This window comes from Nymphalis io, chromosome 5 (assembly GCF_905147045.1).
Source record: "Nymphalis io chromosome 5, ilAglIoxx1.1, whole genome shotgun sequence".
NCBI lineage: Eukaryota > Metazoa > Arthropoda > Insecta > Lepidoptera > Nymphalidae > Nymphalis > Nymphalis io.
Genome location: NC_065892.1, coordinates 4,683,854 through 4,709,300, shown reverse-complemented (window position 1 = coordinate 4,709,300; position 25,447 = coordinate 4,683,854). Strand labels below are relative to the sequence as shown.

The following is a 25,447-nucleotide window of genomic DNA, read 5'->3' as shown; positions in this document are numbered from 1 at the left end:
ACTCGCACTTTTCCTATATTTACGAATAAGTAGAATTATTTTACAGGGCTTCTAAATAATCTAAGCCGAGATGACCTAGTGGTTAGAACGCGTGAATCTTAACGGTTGATGGTGGGTTCAAACCCGGGCAAGCATCACTGAATTTACCTATTGTTAATTGTTGCTTATAATTTACCTTGTCCTTGAAAGTGAAGTGAAGGTGAAAGAAAACCTGCATGTGTCTAATTTCATTGAAATTCTGCCACATGTGTATTCCACCAACCCGCATTGAGCAGTGTGGTAGAAAAAGCTCTAAACACTCAAAAAATTCATAATTTCACCATTTCCGAAAAGATAAACATACGACAATAGCTTAATAGGAAACTTAAAAGGCTATAACTTTGAGCTAAGCTTATTTCAGATGATTTTTACAATTAACTTAATGGTCACAGAAACAAACAAAATCCATTAAAAATAACTATTTCTAGTAACATCTAATATTACAAGTATAACTACTTCTGCCGAAAGATTGTTTTAAAGATCTTATTTAAGAAATTTTAAATTTAAATAGTGTTTTTGTTTTTTATAATATCTTACTAGTATGTTGCGCTCAGAGCTCAGGAATTTCATTATAAAGAAAGGAAAGTAACACAGTGAAAGCCTCCTGTTTCTTGCTACGAAGAAGAAACGAATTATTTGTACAAAGGGATACTTTAACATTTTAACTTCCATGGTTTGCCGTTACGTGGTGACTTGCAATCAAGTTATTTGTTTGTTAGCTGCCATAATAAAAAAAAACCTAAGCCCTCATTGTTCCACGTTAGACCACTTGGTGCTATAAATAAGTAAATATAAATGCGCCAGAATTAATTTTGCATTCTCCTACACTGCGCAAAATCAGTTACAAGTCATTAAAAACTACTAGTCCAGATTTAAGCTACTACGAGATAAATAAAAAAGACAAATTGAGCTAATAGCTGTTCAGTACTGGTACGTTAGAACCACTTAATTTTCAGTTAAGAATCATACGTTCTAACACCTGGGTCATCCATTGCGACCAATAACGTCATTCAATAACGATATGTTGTATTAGATATTATGAAGTAATTCAATAACCATATTAGAACTTGATTAGAGTAAATTATTTAGAGTAGAAGCTGCAAGAAACACGCGGCAATAAATAAAACCATAATTTGAAGCTTTCAGTTCTTTGAATCGATGTGTGTGAGATATCAAGTTGAAATGGAATACACCGTCAGAACTAATCCGAAACAACAGAACGGAACGGATGTTCTCGAATCCGATCCTAAAGTAGCAACTGAGTCTATTTTAAGTGCTACTTGGCAAACAAATATACTGCTCGTATTTATTGAAATAAGAGTAATGTTTGACGGCTTAGAATTTAATACTCATTAAATAATAATGTTTTTATACTGTCTTCGTTTTGACTTCACACGGATAAAATTTTGTGTTTTTTGTTTTTGTAAATCATTGTTTAAGGTGACTATGGAATTGATTTATCGATCCATACTGAGTCGACTTAGTAATAACTAATACTATACATTACAATAACACATATGGGTCAACTCCTGAGATATACTAAATATTATTATTATCAAAATCATTGAACATTATGCGTAGGGAAAAACGCGTATCAAATCAACATGCGTGATTCGATTTTTGTGAATTCATAAGTCGTAACAGCTTATATTTCGATTCATGGTATGTAATATTTATCTAGGGTATTCAAATATGATCAAATATCATCAAAATGTAGTGAAATAACAACCTGTTAAGGTCCCATGGCTGGGCTAAGGCTTACAATTTAAGGAAAGTTTTAGAGCTCTTTCCACCACGCTGCTCCAATGCGGGTTAATAGATACACAATTTGCAAATTTCCTCACTACGTTTTCTTTAACCCTCAAGCACAAGATGAATTAAGAACATAAATTAAGTACATCACAATTCAATACTGCTTGCCTGGGCTTAAGCCCCAAATCATCGGTTAAGATTAAGATTCATGTGTTCTAACTTCTGAACCATCTCGGCATCTATTAAATCACTCATTGAAATGTATCATCTTTTTTATAGAACGACGGACGAGCAAATAGGCCACTTAATGGCAATCATTCCACCCACGCAATATACATTAGTATTGTAATAAATATTAACCATCGCTTACATCGCCAATGCGTCACCAACCTTGGGAACTAAGATGTTATGTGCCATGTGCCTGTAAATACACTGGCTCACTTACCTTTCAAACTGGAACACAACAATACCAAGTACTGCTGTTTTGTGGTAGAATAACTTATGAGTGGGTGGTACCTACCCAAACAAGCTTGCACAAAGCTCTACCATCGAACGTCACATTCCAAATGTATTTGTTCAATTTAAGATACATTACGTGATAATAAAAAATGTAAGAAGTAGGAAAGCGTCCCATTTAAATTATAAATAACTGCTTAATTCAGAATGTTCTGCTTAATCTTAGCTATTTGTTAACATTAATACCAACACAATTTAAACCACAAAATTTGCGCAATAAATTATGTCCATTCGGCATAAAGTTTCGAAAAATTTCCGTATTTGTCATTTTCACCTAATTTAGCGCAGTACTTCGTTACTACTAGCTGTTAAATGCCCACTTCGCTCAAAATGAATTAAATTTTAGAATTGATTTTCTTTTATTTCACGATATAATCGACTTACATATACGAATTTTCATGTTAATACAAAGGCAAGATTAAATTTATGTAATTGTATATTCATGTTCCTTTGGCTGATTCCCGATTAGATAAGATTGTTTATACATTTATAAAAATATATTATTAATTTATATATTATAGGCAATTCTACGCTTCGTTCTAGTTATGCAATTACAGTTTTACTTATATCTTGATTTATTAATATAATATTAAATAAATTTGTGTATATAAAGTGATTAATTAATGAGTTTTATAATAATAAAGTCTAGTTGTAGTATATTACTTATTTTATAACAGTTTTCAAAATACAGTTCGAACGTAATAATTTTTTCAACTCAATAGTTCGTTTTCATTTAATTGAGATTTTAAAATTCAAGCGTTAAAATAAGCTGAAATTAAAGTAACCTATATATTTTTAATTACATTAATTCATTCGCTCTGAGTAGAATTACTAACGGTCAGTTAGTACTCATTTCTGAACAAAGGAATTGTCTGGGTGAGCACATTCATTCAAAGCTTTGCCCAAGACAGTGAATCACTAGTTTAGTTCATTTTAATATAAATTACATAAATTGTAAGCAAATGGATCTAAACTTACTCCAAAAGTGTTGTTTGTGTACTCCAAAAGTTATATATTTGTAATTTGTCTTTATTTTCATTTCGCTTAAGTTATTTCAAGAAAATAAAGCAAATATGCTCTTTGTTGGTGAATGGCTATCTATATACTGACATAAGTAAATTCTTACACTAGCAATCTGCTGCAATCAAAAAGACCGTAATTAATTATATCATAGCAACTACTAATTTAAACCATACTACAGCAATAGAAAATATTACAAATATTCCGAGAGCTGGCAACCAATAATGTGTGAGGTACTAATATTTTGAATACATATTTGATTGTATTGCGGTCCAGTGAATAACACACGTTAATCTTACTGGAATATTACAGATTCAAAGGCAAGCACCGTTGGATTTTCATGTGCTTAACTTGCGTCTATAATTAATCTCGTGCTCGTCGTATGTCGGATGAAAATGCAACATGTGTATTCACCATATGCATTTGAGCAACGCTGTGAAGTTAGTTCGAAACCTTCTTCTGAAAAGAAGAGAACATGTTACTTTTCCTTTTATTTCCTCAATTGAATACTAGCAAATAACATAATCATACTCTGGCAAGATTGATTCAGTTGCAATCATAGTCCATTGATTTAAGCATACTTGATCTATACAAGAATAATGTCTGATGAGTCTTGTTCTGTTTTGGAGCTATGCCTTCCGTTATGAGTCATGTTTTTGATCCAGTGTTTCATTTCGATTTTACAAGACGTACTCATTGTTTTATGACTGACTTTACTACTGCTACTGAGATCTAGAAACAAAATGAGTTTTGCCTGCCTTTACGGTTCTGCTTTACTTTAATACAGTTCAGTCAGTAATTATCATATATTCATCACGCTTTCCAACGACCAACGTTTCTGTATCTTTTTTATGTCAGCTCTTTATGTATATTGTTATCTTTAATCTATGTCTTCGCCTACGCCATTCAGTCAATCCTACGTCAAGCCAAATTAAATGGACTATATAAATAATTCCTTAGAAATTCTCACCCTAAATTATAATACTGAAAATAACTTAAAAAAAGAAATTTATGAAAATTTAATTGAAAATCGTCCTTTGAGCAATAAGTAGTGAAATTTCATATATTACCATCATAGCTGGACATCATCATAATGACCATTTCATTGATTCTTTTCACACTTTTTGTGATATGGCAACGCATTATAAAAATGAACTTTTTTAAGGAGTTTTTATAATTACATTTAATTACAGTAGAATTTGTAGTTTAAGATAATCCTCAATTCATTTGTAGTTTGAAAGATTAAAACTTTTAAAAATTTGGTTTACATTTTTTTTTAAATCATTTTTATTTAAGAAAAACTCTAACCGTGTAAAAGTCACAACTAATTTGTACCGTTTTATTATAATTACATGATAAATATAATATAATATGATGATCGTGGACCGTGCTGAACTGAATTACCCAGTTATACCTATGATTGGCAACTGTGAAGTAGTTCAAAGCTACGTGTACCTCAACTCCACGATCACGAACACTGGTGGATGTGAGGACGAGGTTCAAAGGAGATGTGCTATCACAAGGTCTGCTGTTGATAGGCTAAAAAGACTCTGGTACGACCGCAATATAACAAAAGCCACCAAAGTCCGCCTGATGAGAAGCCTGGTCTTCCCTATATTTCTTTACGGCGCAGAAACATGGACGGTTCGACAGAAAGACCGACGCAAAATTGACGCACTCGAAATGTGGTGTTACTGCGGATCCCTTGGACAGCATTTCGGACTAACATCTCGATCTTGGAGGAACTAAATATCAAAAAAAGACTATCGTCGACTGTGCAAACACGAATTCTCAAATACTTCGGACACATTGTTCGATATGAACACTCCATGGAACGACTCGTTGTCCAAGGGCAATGGAAGGCAAGCGGTCGCATGGTCGAGTACCCAAGCGTTGGACAGACATTATAAAAGCAGCAACACAGACCTCAATAGTCCAATGTTCTAGAGATGCTGAAGACCGCATCAAATGGAGACACATAGCGGGGGCTACATTAGCCAAAAACGATGCGTCATCGTCAACCACGACCACTCTGTCAAGAGCTAACGACTGAATGATAAATAAAACCATACACTTAATAAAATAAATCTTTTTTAAAAACTTTTTTAAGCATACGTACATAATAAACGTTTCCTTATTACAAAATTTATAAATTTCAGCAATATAATATAAATTTTTAAATTCCTCAATATTATCATATTATTTTACGTCTCACGTTAATTTGCTCACGTAAATTTAAATTTAAAAATATTTAGGATTGCTTGTTGATAACAAAGGATCTGCGAAGGAATTTTATTTCAGTAAAAACTGTTCTCTCTTGAATAGCTTGGACCTCGAGCTCTAACAAAATTGCTAATGTGAGTCCCTGAAGACCTAAAAGGTATAAAAGTATATATATATATATTATATATATATATATACTTTTATACCTTTTATATATATATATATATATATATATATATTTACTCTTTAAAATTTTTTTTTTTTTTTAAAAAGAGATAAAAAATTGTAATAAATATAATCCTTTACAACCAGTAAAAACAAATTACTTTGTACCGAAATTTTTTGGCTAAAAACATTCCTTGTTATACCTTTATATATATATATATATTAAAACATTCCTTGTTTTTAGCCAAAAAATTTCGGTACAAAGTAATTTGTTTTTACTGGTTGTAAAGGATTATATTTATTACAATTTTTTATCTCTTTTTAAAAAAAAAAAAAAAAAATTTTAAAGAGTAAAAATTTAATTAATCAACGTAATTTTTCGATCAAGCCTTAGCATTGACTTATCGATTAGGTATATGTATTCTTTTCTATTGTAATATATTATATGGAATGTCGCATTAACAATGACTTAAGATACAGTAAAACAACAAAACAGTAACTTCATACTAATGTGTATATTTTGTGAAAACACAATTTACTTACGTTGAAATAAAAGACTAATCACACCAATTAAAAATTTATAGAAACTAAATTTAATTGAGAAATGGTACTTTTACATTTTTTAAAAACCCTTTCAATTCGTTGTTACAAATTAAACTGAAAAATACGTGTACGCTCAAATGATCCTTTTTCTCGACTCGCATCCCCGAACCAATTCACTATCGTCCTAGGCTTTGAACGTGGAGCTTGTGCCGTTTGCACAAACGCATATTTACTCGTTCTATTTATAATAAGTGACGCCATTTCCAATGGATGAATGGGATATATATATAGGCCTCTGCATCTTTGACAGATGATTTAAGCGGCATCGCGAAGGCACTTGCGTTCATGACTGAAAAGACCAATGCGAGAGAGGATCCCCCGGCCGCACTTCCGACAAGTGTATGCGCCCCCAGATGGGCGGGGGTTTGAAGCCCGCTCGTAACGCCTAGTGCGTTTTTCTTTTAGTAGTTTAAACCAGTCATTGTCATGCTTTGATTGACCTTCGTAAATAAGGCGTCGCCACTTGGCACGGTCCTCTGCCAGTTCCTCCCATCGATTGCTAGGGATGTTAAACGCAACCATATCACGCTTAGCGCAATCTTTGTAACGGAGCATAGGCCGCCCAACAGACCTCTTTGCATCCACAACCTCTCCCAGTAGTATTTGCCTTGGAAGACGGGTCTGCTCCATTCGATGCACGTGTCCCAGCCACCGTAACCGTTTTTTTTTGAGAATGGCCATGATGCTAGGCAGCTGTGCCTTGCCTAGAACAGACTCGTTTGTCACGCGATCCTGCCATGTGATGCCCAGAATGTTCCGAAGACAGCGCAAGTGAAATGTGTTTAGTCGGCGTTCTTGTTTTGCGTACGTTGTCCACGTTTCTGCTCCATACAAGAGTGTGCTTAGGACACATGATTGGTAAACAAGCATTTTCGTTTTTACCGTAAGGTGTCTGTTATCCCAAGCCCTTGAACAGAGCCTCCCGAACATAGAGGCTGCTTTGCCGATGCGGAAGTCGATCTCTGCATCAAGCGAGAGATTGCTTGACAAATGCGACCCAAGGTAGCAAAATTTGTTAACCACCTGTAAAGGTGCGCCGTTAAGCAAGATGACTGGTTGCTCTAAACATCCTTGCGCTAAAATAACGGTCTTCTTGCAGTTTATGGACATTGAGAAGAGGTCGCACGCTCTGGCAAATTTGTCCATTAGACTCTGGAGTTGAGCTTGGTCATGAGCAACGAAGGCAGCGTCGTCAGCGAAGAGGAGACTATCTACAAATAGGTCCTCCCTGTAGCGTTTGGACTTGAGCATTGAGATGTTGTACAGCCTACCATCGGTTCGCGTGTGTAAGTGGACGCCTTGCTGTTCATCTCCAAAAGCAACCTTCAGAAGCACCGAGAAGAATATTCCGAACAAGGTGGGGGCCAGTGCACAACCTTGACGAACGCCACGGCGTACGTCGAATGGCGTGGATGCGTTGCCATTGTGCAGGACGGTGACTTCCATACCTTCGTGGAACGATTGCACTATCCTTAGGAGTTTTGGGGGGCATCCAATTCTGACAAGAACCGAGTACAACCTCTCTCTGCTCACGGAGTCAAAAGCCTTATTTAGGTCTACAAATGCAATGACTAGGGGGGTATGTTGCTCCCTACACTTTTCTTGTAGCTGTCTGAGTGAAAATATCATGTCGACAGTTGACCGTTGGGACCTAAAACCACATTGTGCTTCGGGGTATACGCGGTCGGCGAGCCTTTGTAGTTTGCCTAAAATGGCCCTGGCAAAGGCTTTACCGACGATGCTAAGAAGAGATATACCGCGGTAACAGTTGCAGTCGCCACGATCGCCTTTGCCTTTATAAAGAGTGACGATGTTAGCATCTCGCATATCCTGAGGGACGTAGTTTTCTTCCCAGCACTTAGCCAGGTGGTTATGAAGGATGGGCAAGAGGCACTCAAGCTTGACGACTTCGGTGACAACATCGTCTTTTCCGGGGCTCTTTCCGCATTTGAGCTTCTTGACGGCCAGATAAAGTTCCTCTACTGTGGGTGCAGCGTCTAGCTCGTGCCAAGTTGCCAGATTCGGGACAAGCTCCATTGCTTCTGGCTGAATATCCACTGGGCACGAGTAGAGCCCCTTGTAGTATTCTACCCATCTTGCCATCTGACGGGTGCTGTCTGTTATAACAGAACCGTCGGTTTCCTTGAGAGGTGCCGTCTTTTTTGGAGTAGGTCCAAGAGCTCTTTTGATGCCCGCGTAAACCCCGCCAATATCCCCCGCGTTTGCGCACGCTTGGATGCTTCGGCAAAGCTCTGTCCAATACGCATTTACAAAGAAGCGCGTGCTACGCTGGAGTGAGGCTTTTGCCTTCGTGAGATCTTTACGCGTCGCATCGCAAGGGTTAAGGCGAAAATTTAAAGCGGCTTGGCGTTTCGAGTCAATCAAGGGAAGTAAGTGCTCCTCGTTTACTTGAAACCAGTCGTAAGATTTTGCCTTTTGATAGCCAAAAATCTTGCCTGCAGTGTCAGTGAGAAGAGACTTGACTTTTTCCCATTCGACTCGCGCTGATGCCGTACTATCCCAAGTTGCAACTTCTTCGCGGACGAGTTCCCCAAATGACTCCACTACTTCCATGTCACGAGTCTTGAAAAGATTTATCTTTTTACGACCGGGTGGCTTGGAAGAATGGACTCTTCTAGGGACAAGTCGGACTTTAGTAGCAACGAGGCTGTGATCGGTGTCACAATCGGCACTGTGAAACGCCCGCGTGTGGAGCGTTTCCCGTAGATCCCTCCTTCTTGTAAGAGCAAGGTCTAATTGGTGCCAGTGTTTAGATCGAGGGTGCATCCACGAGACTTTCCGCATCATTTTGCCTTTAAAAAAGGTGTTGGTAACACACAGCTGGTGCCTTGAGCAAAACTCCAACAGTCGTTGTCCGTTGTCGTTAAGCTTCCCTATGCCGTGTGCACCGAGGCATTCAGGCCAGGCTGATGTGCCCTGACCGACGCGGGCATTAAAGTCACCCAAAATATGCAGTCTGTCAGTTGGATTTACCCTGCGCACTGTCTCATCGAGCTGGCCGTAGAATTGATCCTTGGTCTCGGGTTTTGAACTAAGCGTCGGTGCGTAAGCGGAAATTAGCGTGACAAAGCCGCTTTTTGTGTTTAGACGCAAGACCATAATTCGCTCGGAAACGCCTACAGGTGTTTCTATGGCGTTGATGAGATGGTTTCGAACCGCGAAACCTACACCATGCTCTCGTGTTTCCAAGGAATTCTTGCCCTTCCAGTAAAAAGTGTAGTTAGCTTCACGCAAAGACCCTTCGTCTTCAGTTCTGGTCTCTTGTAAGGCTACAATATCAATATTGAGCCTTGTAAGCTCCACGTCGATACTGTAAGTTTTGCGCAGTTCTTGGGCGCAATCGGAGCTTCCGTAGGTGTTCGGGAAGCCTGTCCTCATCGTTCGGACATTCCATGTCGCAAAGCGCATGTAAGCAGCGTTGGTGTGGGTTTTGGGATTTATGTTCCTTTGAGCAGGTGGTTAATGTCACAGCGTCAACGTCTAGCTGTAAGGCTTGTGTTCCGTTCACCCAGGCGGAACAAGTTAACGCTGAGGCGGATCAGTACCTTATTGATCGGGGGCTGCCCGACTTAAAGCAGGCGGTAACTGATCAATGGATCTACGATGGATCCTCCTACTGTCAAGAGTAGCCCCTGGCGTCCGCACTTACGCCTATTCGTGCTGACTTATAACCGGTGACTGCCACTCTCCGTGTTGTTTTCCACCTGCAAGACAGGTGAGCCAAGTGTCCTCTCCGTGGATGCTGCTACGCCTGGGCCTGGCGACTTTATGGCAACACGGGCTTGCCCAGTACCCATGCCACCCTCTCCTCCTCCCCAGCAGGATCCGCAGGAATGACGAGTCAATACGTGTGGTGCTGGTTTGGCCGCAGGTGACTGGCTTACGCCTAAACGGAGGCACCGCTCCGGGTTTAATATTAGTTTTCCTTCTTCTTTGGCGTGACGCTGGGATAATTTTGGGAAACAACGTATCAAGGAGAGGGGTGAGGATACTGTGATCACGGAAGATACAGGAATGTGACACTAGTAGCTAGAGCAGTCCGGGGTCGCGTACCCGTAGTGATTCCAACCAGCTATCGGACAGATAACTGGTAGATCCACCCTCTGGACAAATGAATGAATGGGATAATACCGCAATAAAAACATGAAAGACGGAATTGGTGAAAAAAAGGTGGTTGTTTATTAGATGAATAATTGCTTGCATACTGCAAGAGAGATAATGTGCGGCAATGAGGCTGAGGCAAAATTCCAATTCGAGTTGGGTGGTATGGACTCATATATAGAAAGATGTATTACTTATTGATAGTTATAGTCACTGCTCATTTAACATTCATGTTATAGCCTAATTCGTTGCTACGCTTTTGACCAACTTTATCCAAAATGGAGCGTTCACAATAGTTTTTTTTTATAGTATACGTAGGCGTACGAGCCTATGGGCCACCTGATGGTAACTGGTCACCAACGCCAATAGACATTGGCATTGTAAGAAATGTTAACCATCGCTTACATTGCCAATGCGCCACCGACCTTAGGAACTAAGATGTTACGTCCCTTGTGCATGTAATTGGCTCAATCACCCTTAAACCGGAACATAACAATATTAAGTACTGATATTTTGCTGTAGAGTATCTGATGAGTGGGTGGAATCTACCCAGAAGAGCTTATATCAGCTAATGCAGTTGTCAGGACATCGTCAGTTTTTATTAATAGTTGTTTTGTTATCTAAATTCAACAGCTATTGTGAAGCAAGTGTTTTATGCGGAACATGACTTTGTTATTTATTATAATAAGTATGAGTCAGCTTCTAGATGGCGTCTTTACTGTCAGAAATAGAGCGGACCTTTGTCGTTTAAGACTGTGGCAGATATTTGTTTTGTACTTCTTATATATTATAAATTAGGATGTTAATCTGTTTTTAAATTCTGGGTTATAAAGACTAGAACACTATTGATATCAAGGAAAAACGACATATATATTTGTGTGTGTATTTTTATTTTCATAGAGAAGGGGCAGTACATCAACTTCTATACTGTTTAACCGATCGTCATCACAATTTCTATATATGTATATATACACAGGCTATTAGTATACAGATTTCGAAGCTTTAGTCTTCTACTAAAAAGAAAATTGCTATTCCTTAATACCAAAAAGTATACATTTTTCGGTATTAATATTTTAGTTTATGGAATAATCAGGTTGTTACCAGAATCAAACATGTTATGATTGGGCTTACATTCTGTTATTTAGTTCATCATTCAATAACAATTATACAAATACATTGTTCATCGTTACATCCACCGTTGTCTACCCACCATTCGAAAAAATCCAACATCCGTTCGTTACAGATCACTTGCTTGTAAGGCGATACGCTCCCATGAGAACAATGCCGTCTGACCCATTATAATGGAACTCTTTATACACAAAGTTTCTCAATACAAAGGTTCGTCAATGTAAATTATCAAGTAAATATTGTTTGATTAGTTTTGAAGAGTTTTTTCTTCTTCAAATTCGAAGACGTTTGAATTTAGAACGTTTAAATTTCATTAGCTTATGATGATCATAGTGTTTTTAAATGTTGTTTTATAAGTTATCGTAAATAAAGATTGGAGATTATATCGTAAGATGACTCGTTTCCGTGGTAAACGCTGGTTAACGCTTAGAAGCCGTTTGAAGAGCTCAAGAATGTCTATGAAAAGGAAGCATTTATTTATTTCCTTGACACATTTTCCAACTCAAAACATATATTTTACAAAAGTGGGGTTAATACTTAAATGTTTCCTATCTTTAGGAAGTGCAGAAAAAAACATTTTAGGTGTGCGAATTAAAATCGTATCACGATTTATTTAATTAAACTTTAATTTTTTAATTCTTTAATCATTTCGAAAAGTAGCCTCTAGCGAGAAGAAACGGTAAAACTGACGTAGTTTCTCTTATAAAATAAATCAATGCAAAAGAATGAATAAATTTAAGAGAAAAACAATTTACTCATACATACAATTATATTGTAAAAATATTTTTTCGAAAATATGTGTAAGATATTTATATGTACATGTATACTTATTGCCTCTACTGGTGACAGGAGGGCTGGTTCATTTTTCGCCCAGAGAATCGGAATTGCGATTCAAAGGAGAAATGCTGCTAGCATTCTTGCCACCATTCCACGCGTTCACGATTTGTACAGTAACTATTTTTAATTTTTATTTGTATTTATTTAAAGCTTTAATGTAAATAAATTACTTGTACATATATATTGAGGAGTTTGTTTAACAATTAATATACTTATTAATACTTTTTATATTCATATTATGAAATAACTTATGTTACGGATAGAAATGTCATACTTAAATAACAAAACATTGTCTAGTTATATGAATCGTTTTAAAACCGATGACACGCTGACAGTTCCCGACCGCATGTTACGTCACAACGTTACATTCGCCTCTGCAACAGACAGTTGATTCGTGTGATTTCGTTAATATTATGACGTCACAAACATCTCATCGCATTTTGTAGTCACGTGATATATTGTTTTTACATCGATTTTTAATTTTACTCATATTAAAGTATTAAAATGATACGATTGGATCCAATACCTACAAATATACATACATAAATAGATAATATATTTATAATAGGATGTCTCTTATAGAGTACGGCTTACAAAGACTGTTGATTAATATTATACATTAACGATATTAAAAATATACCAGCGAAAACTTAATTTACAACGCTAGGATGCAAGTATAATTAAAATCTAGTGAACATTTCTTCAGCGTGGATTTAGCTCTATCTTACAGTAGGATTACGATTATATTAAAATTAACGTTCTATTTAAATCGGTTCATTTGCTATTCAGAATAATAGTAAATAAATAAAATATGCACTTACATATTCATAAGGAATTTGATACTAATATCACTAATATATAATACATAACGATGAATCGCATTCTTATATTCGCTCTAACGATCTCAAAATGTGCTTTTCAATAATATTAAGAATGATACTTACATAAATTAATGAAAATAGATTATATTTCAAAAATTGATTGTTGATAAAAATATTGTTGTTGTAAATTAAATATAGCAATAGTTAATTTACGAAAGTTTTTCGTTTAAATTTGGAAGCTTATATATTTTTTTTGTTTTACAGATTCAAACCAGTGCCAGTGTAAGTGATGGAGTTCAGTGACGTGTACGAATAACAAATATGTGGTCAAGATGAAGCTGTGGAAGAGCCTTAAGATATCGATAGGCAAAACTGATCCTAAGGGTTTTCAGCAAGGCCTCCCGCAGTGGGGACAGGGCTATGAATTAGATGGTAAGTAATCTCACGATTGATAACCAAATGCCAATTAGGTTATCCTAAGATTCCTTGAAATATAAGGCAAGTCTTCCTTTTTTTGGTATTGTAGTTAACATTTTCATTGTTTAACGTGTATATTAATCGGACGAATTGGATAAGTTATGTTCATAGTTCTTGGTTCATTGCAACATAAAAAAACATCGTGCTGCGCTAAGCACTTACTAGTTCGACGCAGATTAATATTAAATATGCTACAAGCTTACACCAAATAACGGATGTTGCTATAATCATGTTGATGAAATATTTTAAGATCAATCTTTGAATATCTTTTATTTTCAACGTGTCCAAAAATAATATTATAAAGTCAGAATAATAGTTCCATTCGTATATTTCAAAGAAAGCTTTCTAAGAGATGACAAGAAACTAGCATTAATATAAATTGATTCATACTTTTACATAATATGTATTTTTAAATTCATTAGATATATAACATATTAAAATACAATTATATTTAAAGTGCAGAATCGGCAGTGAAATAGTACATGGATATAATATTAGAAATGTTATCGCTCATTTGAATCGCTTTGTGCGTCCGTCGGTCCGTGTACCCACCCCTCTGTTAGTAACTCTATAATGCTATAAAATTAGATATACATAAATAATTCTATGTATTTATTATTATTATTATTATTTATCTAGTCATTCTACTTGTCATATTTATTTTTTTTATCTGATGGCCCGCTTGTTTGTCTGTTTTTCTAGCATAATATAAAATAGTAAAATATTATTTTATTTTTTTTATTTGAGTGAAATTTAATATTAATTCTTAATAATTATTTTTCTCTTACTTTTAGTATGGAACAACAAATGCACTCTGCAGTTGATCCTTATCCTTCTTTTCATGTATTCCTAGATAGCATACATTAAAATAATTATTTATTCAAAATTCATTCTATTCTTGATGTGAAGCAACAATTTGTTCAGCATTAAAGCATAAAAGACGGGCTTACGTCAGGCTTAGGAAATGCTTTTCATTTCTTACAAGCCAACGTTAAGACGAAGACAAGTGGAAGAAAACAAGTAACACTACGTATTAACCGAGTTACAAAGAAATAAAAATAATTTAGTTTAAAGTTTTAAACAAAAACCTAATAAAGTTTCATGTTCTTATGTTTATAATACTTATGTACAATATTAGATCCATACTATCTTTTAGAGTTCGTGCAACGGAGAAAAATACGAAGTATTCATAGTATTACCTTATGTTTGTCCATCTGTCAACTTAAACGAATAACAAAAATCGTAAGTCCTTAAATTCTTATAAAAATATAACATTTTAAATTTGCAAATGCAACTTTGCAAATGCAAACAAAATATAGAACATAATTTCTAATGTCCTCCAGGCCGATTTCGGCCACGGCGGCCAATCTCAAGAGAGATTAGCCAACTACGCAAGAGATATTATAGTGCACAAGTGTGTGTGCAGACACAAACACGCAGTGTCCTGTGCCAGAATGTGAGTCTGCCGTGACTCTGTTCCACGCAGCTACTCAAGTAGGGGCAGATCGCCTCCACTGTCGCTAGGCCAGCCGAGGGGGGCCTCAGCTCCTCCTATCACCTGCGAATCAACGCTCGCTGGGCTAGGGCCCTGACTCGCTCTACCTCCGCCGACTCTGGACGGATGCCGCTTGACCTCGCTTCCACCCGGAACCGGCGAACTTCCGCAAGCACCTCCGCCTGGAGTTACCAGGGTGGATCGCTCGCGATCCTCTCTGCCGTCCACGACACCGTACGGTACCCACTCTCACCGCTATGATTCTTTGCAGCCTTCTCAGAAGAGCCCTATTAGAAGTGGTGAGAGCATCAACCAAAATGGGTGCACCGTACAACGCCATGAAGCGTACCACGCCAGTGTATAAACACCAACATGGTGTTTCTAGCCCTACTACATTGGGTAGGAGGCGGCCCAGGACGGCAGCAGCGCTTATGAGCTTCGGGCCGAGTTGGACAAAATGCTGCCTCATCTGGGCTTGCACCTTAGATAGACACCCCTCGAGGGGGACCCCGACGTAGAATGTGGAATAGGAGGGCCTTTGTTTTTGTGACAGAGATCCTCAAGCCCAGCATCCCAATCCGGTTCATCGTGAGCAACGGAGCGCGCTTGCCCAGAAGATGCCTATTCACTCTTCATTGACTTGAAGGTACCTATATTATAGGTGGTGGGGAAAACGGAGGTCGGGGGGATATTCCAGACCTTAGCGGTGCGTATCAGAAACGAGGAAGCAAATCGTTTCGTACGTGTCTTAAATACGTCAACTACGTACGGGTGCATATCTTTTCGATGCCTAGGAAACCAAATTAAATAGTTCCTGAGAACACTCCATTTTTTTCAAAAAAACGCAGTCCTCCTTTTTTCAACTCTCTAATTTGTATATTTTATGTTTATGTATTTTTTTATCGTTTGTTTTAATGCAAAATTTTAATGCAATAATTTAAATTTATAAAATTAATTTAACATATTTTAGGAAAATAATAATAATTTATATATAAAAAAAATCAACTCACTAAGTTTATTTTTTCATAATTACACAGAACCATATTATAACAATAAATATAAGCAAACATTATTTTAACTGTTCACACGAAGCGCTTCTAACAGAATTCAAATGGAATTGAGTTTTACTTATTGCATAAAATAATTAAATTTGATTCAGAATAATGATACTAGTTCTATCGGATTTTATTTGAATTCATAGTAAATTTAATATTTCATCAATAAATTAAACATCAAATATGTATTTAAAAGTTTCAAACAATCAAAACAGAGTTTCCTATAAATTAAATATTAATAGCTTGATAAATAATACTCGAATAGTTTCCAATAACTATTGGAATACAAATTTCGTGTTTTAGACATTTATATAATAAAATCATTTAAACTTAGAATAAATATATTATTTTTTGAAATGTAAAACTGCTTTTATAAGTTAACTAATTTCACTTTTGTTCACACATCAAACGTATAAGAAAGAGACAGTGATTAAGAGAAAGAGAGGTCGCTTAGAGTAGGCATAACACGTTTCGTTGTGCGACAATTTCTGCCATTTTACTCTACTGTAAGCCGCGTACTTACGTAGAACTTCCAAAAAAGATAAATTGATTTAACAAATAACATAAAATATCTTCGATACTGCGTTGAATATCATTAAGTTTTAGTTTGAGTTCTTCCTTAAGAAAAACTACAATAAGTTTTTGATAACAATTCATAAAAAGGCGACATCTTGTCGCTGCACGTTTTTTCTTCTACCGCTCCAACAGAATTCAATATTGTTCGAACCCACGAAACATTGTCTAAGATTGCAATGATTTGCCAATTTCGTTCAGGACTGCTTTCGAATATACCTCTTTATATTCCGAAAGCGAGCTGGGTGAATATAAATTTCAATTTTTAACAAGAAAATTCACGTCTAGCTTTTCCTTTAGTATATTATTTTTGGAATAATTTAAATTGATTTAACCATGCCTTGATTCAAACAGTGGTTTTGTTTAACTATGTTACCTTCAATAACATTATTTAAATTTATTTTACATATTTTAAGTACACACTTCCAAATGAAAAAGTGCTCACTGGTCATATTATCAATAACTAATTGATACCTATTATTTTTAACCCGTATTGTAATTTATTTACGTTTCAAACTAATTATGAAAATAAAATAAACGGCAATAAGGACAGAAGGACACTAACCGAACCGAATGACGGCCATGGCGGGTCAATCTCAAACACGAGTTAAATCTACAAGTGGTAACAAAGTACACAAGTGCAAGCACATGGTCCCTATTTCCTTACTCTCATAGTCTTATTAATTCGATATAATCTGAGAAAGATTAGGTTTTCTGACTCCAAGATGTCATAAAAAATTCTACTTAGAAAACAAATGCAATTACAAGGTTTGACCCACTAATACTAACAGCTGATGAGATTAAATAAAATTGTACGACAAAATGGGATAGTTTTACAAAATAAAAAATAAAAAACTTGTTATATATAAACATAATATTATTATATGACTAGTAATAACAGCTATTTAATTGATGATAATGATTAATACAAAACATTCACATCGATCGATCGATTATCATTGTAATTTGATTGATGATTGATTTTTTAATGTAAGCGTAATTAGAGGAAAAGTGACCGGGTACGCCAATTATCCATGTGAAGTCTGGTTGGCTGCCTAGTCTAATAATACCGATATTATATGTATCAAGATCAATGTCATCTAATCGTACTATTGTACTCAATATATAGTTTTAAATATTAACTTATACAACACTTTTCCTATACAAATTATCAGTACACGTAATAATATCAGCGTACAATTAAAAAGAATAGACGACAAGAGAGGAACAAAGGATGATTTATTTACCTCGACCTCTTTGGTAAAAAACTGCGGATGTCCTGAAAGGCATTTTGGGTTCATTGAATTAAATCGTCCGTTTTACTTATTCGAAAATTCGTTTTAAAAGGATAATGTTACGACTCCTACTGTTATTGTACTAAGAGTAATGGTTTGGCTGAAATATATTTGATTTTACACGCAGTTACATTAATTTAATTGTTTACCGTTTTGAATTTGTAATATTAACTTATTTAATGTTAAGGTTTTGTCAGAACGTAATACAATGTGAAGAGGTATTTTGTTTTGAAATTTGATTATTAAAAAATTTCTCTAAGTAAATTCCATATTGTAGGCTACTTTTAGAATCGTAACAACTAACATGACTTACCTTTTTTTTTATTTATTTCTAAAATGCAGATAATCAATTCAGTCCATACCCTTTTCTGATAAAGATAAGAATTGTAAGAAATATAAACCACTGCTTACACCACCAGTGTACCAGCACCAACTGTAAGTAAAGACCAGTAACAGCCTGTGATGTCCCACTGCTGGGCTAAGGCCTCCGCTTATTCCACCACGCTTCTCCAATGCGGGTTGTTTGAATACACATGTGACACACAGAATTACAGTGAAATTAGACACATGCAGATTTCCTCACGATGTTTTCCTTCACCGTCAAGTACGAGATAAATTATAATCACAAATTAAGCACGTGAAAATACAGTGGTGCTTGCCCGTGTTGATCTCACGATCATCGGTTAAGATTAACGCGTTCTTACCACTGGGCCATCTCCGCTCTCGGTACCAAATTACACTCGCTCACGTTTGAAACCAGAAAACAAACTATTGCTAATTGATGGTAGAATAATTACAGATATAGATTAGTATATATCCAGTCGGCCAATAAAGAACTAACATATTTTTATCAGTGTAACTTTAGCTTTATATTAATTAAAACATACAAAGGACATAAAATCTATATATACGTGTATTACAAACATAAAATTTGTATAAGCATAACAAAAATACACCTTAGTATTTTAATGAATTGTAAATAATAAATGGACAAAAATTAAAAACGAAATCAACATAAAATCTGTTATCTCGAACGTAGTAATCAGATATTTTAAGCATCTTAGTTTTATTCTGTCTACTAGCAATTATTAAACCCGCGTTTTCTCCATTAAGCCTCGCTCTCAGCGAGTTGGGAAAAATAGCATCATTTCCATAAATCTTCGTAACCGCTTCCGCTTGAAAATGTTTATTTCAGTTAAAAAATTGCAAGGTTTAAAAATTTATATTGCTTTCGTCATGTTTTGATGCATCATATTATTCTATTAAATATTTTATGAATATGTATTTAATATAACTGATGTGTAGAAGATATTTTAAATTGTTTAATTTAAATTTCATGCTATTATTTTATTAATACTATAAATAATATACATATATTTGTTGAAACAATGTACAGACATTAACAATTATAAATAAAATAAAAATATATTGTGAATTTCTAGCAATACATACAGAAAAGGTAAATAAAATACGTAGTGACATCAAAATTAATCTTGTTTTTTTTTTAAATATTGTTTTTTGCCTTATTTACCAAGATCAGGCTGAGTGTAGGTAGTCTAGAGTATTACAAAAGGTAAGATTGTTATCAAATACAACTTTTTGTAGTAAGCCAAGTTAATAAAAAATATTATAATCTGCAAAAAAATGTTGTTTGTCTTGAATTAAATTAAGTAATAGTTAAATACGCGAATAAACGTGCAATGATACATAAATGATTGAATTCAAGAACTTCAAATAGTAAAGGCTGTCAAAATTTAGATTTTTCAAAGTCAATATTCATCTCAAAAATTTTTAATACTTCCAAAGACATAATTAAAAGTGGTAATAACGACATCACATAAATCAACGATTAATATTATTTATCTATACTAATATGATAAATGCGATAGTTACTCTGTCAGCCTGTTACGCTATTACGGCTGGCATAGCCGTAAACTAAACCGATTTTAATAAAAAATAACATTTGATATAAAGCAAGCTTGAACTCCAAGAAAGGAGACAAGCTAACTTCTAAACAATTTTTACTTTTTTTTTTTATACTGAGTGTACATTATTTTTGTACTGGGTATACATGTACATGTATAGATTTTTCGCCGCGCGTGTGCAGCCGCAGGTGAAAACTAGTCAACTATAAATGCGAAAACATTTTTTATAAAAGAAGCTAAGAAGCTGTCCCAACCTTTCCAAAAATATGAAGCTAATTTCACAAGCAGAAATAACTTGAACTGTAGAGAAGTAGGTAATCAGGTCTACAGCTAAAAGCTTTCAAATTAAGGTAGGAAACCTGCCGTAAAAAATAAGGCTTTATGCTCTTTGTTCTGTTACTTTAAATTTTGGTATCGTGTTACTAAAAGCTTTTAAATGGGATACGTTTTCTGTTGTCGAATAAAATAAAATAAAAGTATATTGTAACATCGCTCAAAAGATAAATGATTTAAATCTTAAATCTTGAGTATAATTTATAGATTTTTCTTTCTATATATATGTATATTTTATCAATAATAATGGTTTCATGATTGAAATTTGAACTTGATTGTCAACTAAAATCTATTACTTAATACTGAATATGCAATCATTGATTGAGATTACACGACAGAATTTCTACTTTACCTTATATTTTATTATATTATTACAATAAGAATAAAACATTGCAACGACTCCCCAAAAAAAAAATTATAAGGAAACTTTAAATATATGCAAACCACTGCAGTGGATTTATGAATATTACTGGAATACAAACATTCTTGAAATATTAACGAAGAAAGGAACACTTGGAACTCATTACGTAGAAGAAATTTGATACTATTGTGGGGGCTTAATTTGACATCGTTTTAGGTTATCATTAACAGTTAACGTTATTTTTTTTTGTGTGTGTAGTGCATAAATTTACAATTATCCTATTAGATGCTCCTTTCATTTGAACACTTTGTCAACCTTGGAAGACCGAGGCCGAGGTCGGGTCGTGATAGCAAAAATTGGTGTTTCATTCTGTAAAGAAATTCTCAGCAAAATAGTTAATCATATAAAGCCATTAGTCCTGCACCTGGTCTCTTTTCGGTCATGTTGGGTTGTAGTTCTATCGTATTAATAGGAGAAATACAATTGTACCTGTGTACAATTGTGTACAATATTGTAATAATATTTCCAGCACTTTTGTTTATGAGCTGAACTTCAACAGGGAAACAGAATATAAATATAATAAATCATGTTTAATTTGAAAACGGAACGGAACTGTATAAAAAATAAGACAACAAAAAATAATGTCTTATTATTTAACGAATAGATTTAAAAAATTTAAATATATAATTTTTTTTGTAAATAAATTTGAAAATATTAATAGCTCATTTATATCAAGAAATCGTATCTCATATACCTTGTTAGTACTAAGCTCTACATGTTAAAAATAGCCACTTCAAAATTACAATTATTGCTAGAATCATTTAACCAACAACATTTATATATGGACAGTAGTTTGCCTGTTGTCATACTCAGGCAAGCATGTATATATTTGTTTTACGTACACAAGCCATTCACTTCACTTTGTCCATATCATATAATCATATCGACAACACGCTCTTTTAATAATAGTATAGTCCTACAAGAAACATTTGTCTCTTTAATTTTTTTTCATCATTCTTATAATACTATCACAAATTTTGTAGAATTGTTATTATGATAATAATGTCCTCCAGACCGATTTCGGATACAACGGCCAATCTCAAAAGAGATTAGCCAACTGCGCAGGAGAACCGACCGGAAAGAGTTCAGGCGCAGGGTCAACGGCTTTACGTGCTTTCCGACACGGGAGTGTACAAACTTCCAACTTCCAGACTTTGGAATGCTACTGAGAATTTTCTGATAGAATAACCCAATAACTTTTTATTGGCTCGATTGGGAATTGAATCCAGGACCTCCGGGTCTGCGGCCTCACATCAAGCCACTAGACCAACGAGGCAGTCAGAATTATTATTATTTAACTTCGAGACCTATTCAAAAATATATAGTTAATATTCTTTAAGAAATATAATTATACAGTCAAACTTCACTCCAAATAGTGATAGATTTAAGAGTAAATATAAATATAATATATTATATTTACTTAAATATAATAAGTAAATATAACATTTAATTACTGTACTCAAAGTACCTTTAACGAAGTTTATAATTTTAAATGAAGTGAATTTTGCATAATAGCGAAATATATAATAATAAGGTATCAAACACCTCCCCTTCCCGTCACACACTGTAACTTTAACTTTAAATGATGATTAGTTTATCTATAAGTATTTTAATGTTTTAATAAAATCTAGTACAAAATATAAAGTAGTACTATGAACTTCAAATATTTCCGCGTGCTTATTTAAAAGACACAAAATTATTATTATTGTTAAGATGTAAATAATAATCTTAATTTATTTCATAAGCTATGTATAAGTTAGGTAATATTAAAATGCATATAATATAATTAATTGAAAGTTATACATATAATCTTTTACAATAAAAAAACATGTCCGTTTAAAAAGTATCGCTCAGACTAACCACTATTATCAACAAATTTCGGTAAAAAAATCCTAGTTAGCCCGAAGGAGATTTCCGGTAAAATGGGACATTAAAACTTCTTAGTGGTTTAGGAGAAAATTATCCTGAGATTGCCGCGAGTGAGCCTTGAGTGGGAAGTTTCTTGAAAGTTTTACGAAAATGTAGCCGACTAAATTAAATCTGCATTTCGAAGATTGGAGGTTACTGGTGTGTGATATTGCATAGCGCCAGATGGCCCTAATTAGGTCAAATTATGGTCTCGGAAAAAACTTTCAGGTAACTTAAAATTATATTAATTGCAGTCAAGGGCCTTTCTCTTCCTTAAGGTTTGCTACGTGTTTGCGAAAAGCAATGTCCGAACGGAAGTTACAAGCAGTTTTGAATTACAACTACTCTTTGATTTTGATTTAATCTTTTACGAATATTATTATTATTTATGGTAAATTACAAAAACATAGCATATCATAGCTTGATAGTTTTATTTGAAGGATTTTCATGAGGTCGCGTACTTGTGTGTTCATATATTATTTGTAAGTATTTGTGTGTATGTCCAAAACATTTTACATAACAGTATCAAAGAAAATATAAATATCAACATAAAATCAAAGTGTTATTATAATTTATAGTTATTAATTAATACATTTCCAATATTAATATATCAATATGTCTAACGGAAGAATGTTTGTATGCTAAGTTTGCAGTAACTTAAAACCTTGCTTAATCTATATATTTTAATGACTTCAGATGTAGGATGTTACGTAGATTTTATATAATTATAAATTATATATGATTAAATTTTTAACAAGTTCGAATAAAGGATTTTTGAAACATACCATTTGAGGATGTCAAATGAATTCATCCAGATATTGTTGTAGGCAAACTAAAAATATAAATGCAGAAATAATTTAAAAATTGATCTTTATTATATTTTATATTTAACAGAAATACAGGTTATTACGAATTATTTCCCATAAAAAGTACGTTAAAAGCTAACGTGTATTTTTCCTATTCTATTCTTGAAGCTGTAAAATTCAGTCACGTTAGCGACATTAAGAATGAAAATTGAAATGACGCGTTGAAGATTTATAAATGTCGTAAAAACGTCTTGTAAACTCTTTGTGAGTTTTACGTTTGTTACCTAGTGGAACACGTGTTTGCATTAATATAACACTGGTTTTAATTATATATTTCTTATATTTGTGATGTATTCTTTTTTTTTTTGTATTTTTATTGTAGACTATTACCACTACCCAGAGACATTAGCTTTGTAAGAAATATTAACCATCCCATCTTTCATCATTTACATCTTAAATGCATTGCAAATCGTAACAATTCAGAAGTTAGGTCTCTTGTCGCCGTACTTACACTGACTCAAACCGATTCACAAAAATACTAAGTATAGCTGTTTGATGATAGAAGTGGATGGTACCAGAAGAGTTTGTACACAGCCCTACCCTTCCACTAAGTAACACCTTTTTAAAGTACTACATTACAGCCTACATTTCAATAATTAACGATGGAATCTAAATAATCCTACCATTTAATTGAATAAATAAGTAGTATTTATATTATTAAGCGTTATATTAATATAAATATATGTTACTGATATAATTTAATAAATAAAACAACCCTTGTCAATAATTTACTTTGATCCCTCACTCAGCTATTTCAGCAACTTCTTACGACAACTTCTAACAGAATCGGTAAAGATATCTAGAGATGTTATATACTCGTACCTATTACATTATAACTGAGAAATTCTTGACATTTAGTGCTATATATTTTTTTTTTTATTTCGGCATTGGGTCAAATCCATAACTGTATAGTTTTCAGAATTTTAAATTACGTAGGGTACTATTTAAAGAAAAAAAAAGTTATTGAAAATATTAGAAGGTGTTTTTGTATTTGGGTAAGATAAGGCACTTCATCATCATCATCATCAACAGCCAATCATTGTCCACTGCTGAACATAGGCCTCTCCCAAGGTGCGCCAAAGCTCCCTGTCCTCCGCCTTCCGCGTCCAGTTGGTGCCCGCTACCTTTTTAAAGTCATCGGTCCACCTGGCTGGAGGGCGCCCTACGCTGCGCTTGCCGATTCGCGTTCTCCACTCTAGGACTCGTCTGCTCCAACGGCCATCGGTCCTACGACATACGTAAACAGCCCACTGCCACTTCAGCCTACTAATTTTGCAAGCTATGTCGGTGACTCCGGTTCTTTTCACTAGATAAGGCACTTATGCGAATGATATTATTACGAACATAAAAGTTATTTTTAGGCAAAACTTTATACTACTTCATCTCTCAAATAAATTCAGTTTTTAAAGAATAATTGATACTTGATTTATGGCAAGTAAATGAGATATATGTAATCGTACTAATGAAATATTACTCGACATTAAATACAACAGGTGATTATATATTTGAAATAAGCAATTATATTTATTCAATATAAATGCTAATAATTTTTCTCGAAGCACTATACAATAATTATTTCTAAGTATATTATACAATGCATAATTATTATGACTTAAAACTCGCGGTAGGAGAAAAAGTATTTGTAATATAAGGAATAGTTAATATATCTTACAACGCCAAAGTCTGTCGGTGGTAATGACCAGTGAGCTACCTAAGCAGGTAGCAAATTTGCCGTCCGACTACCGAATTAAAAAAATTAGACTCTTCGCTGGTAGATTATAAAAAAACATAAGAATAAACTATACATTGCTTAAGAACTACTTTTTATATAAAGATATGCCTTGAAATTCACTTTGAACGATATATAAATTAA

General features: G+C 34.3%; 1 protein-coding gene across 2 annotated transcripts in view; it reads left to right on the top strand.

Moving 5' to 3' along the window:
• Positions 1 to 25,447, top strand: part of LOC126768470 (glutamate receptor-interacting protein 2) — a 313,332-nt gene that overhangs the window by 90,876 nt on the left and 197,009 nt on the right. For both annotated transcript variants that reach the window (XM_050486599.1, XM_050486597.1), the window contains exon 2: positions 13,491 to 13,658. In XM_050486599.1, the coding sequence (XP_050342556.1) occupies positions 13,559 to 13,658 (100 nt within the window). In that variant the 5' untranslated portion in view covers positions 13,491 to 13,558. The remainder of the gene's footprint in view (positions 1 to 13,490; positions 13,659 to 25,447) is intronic.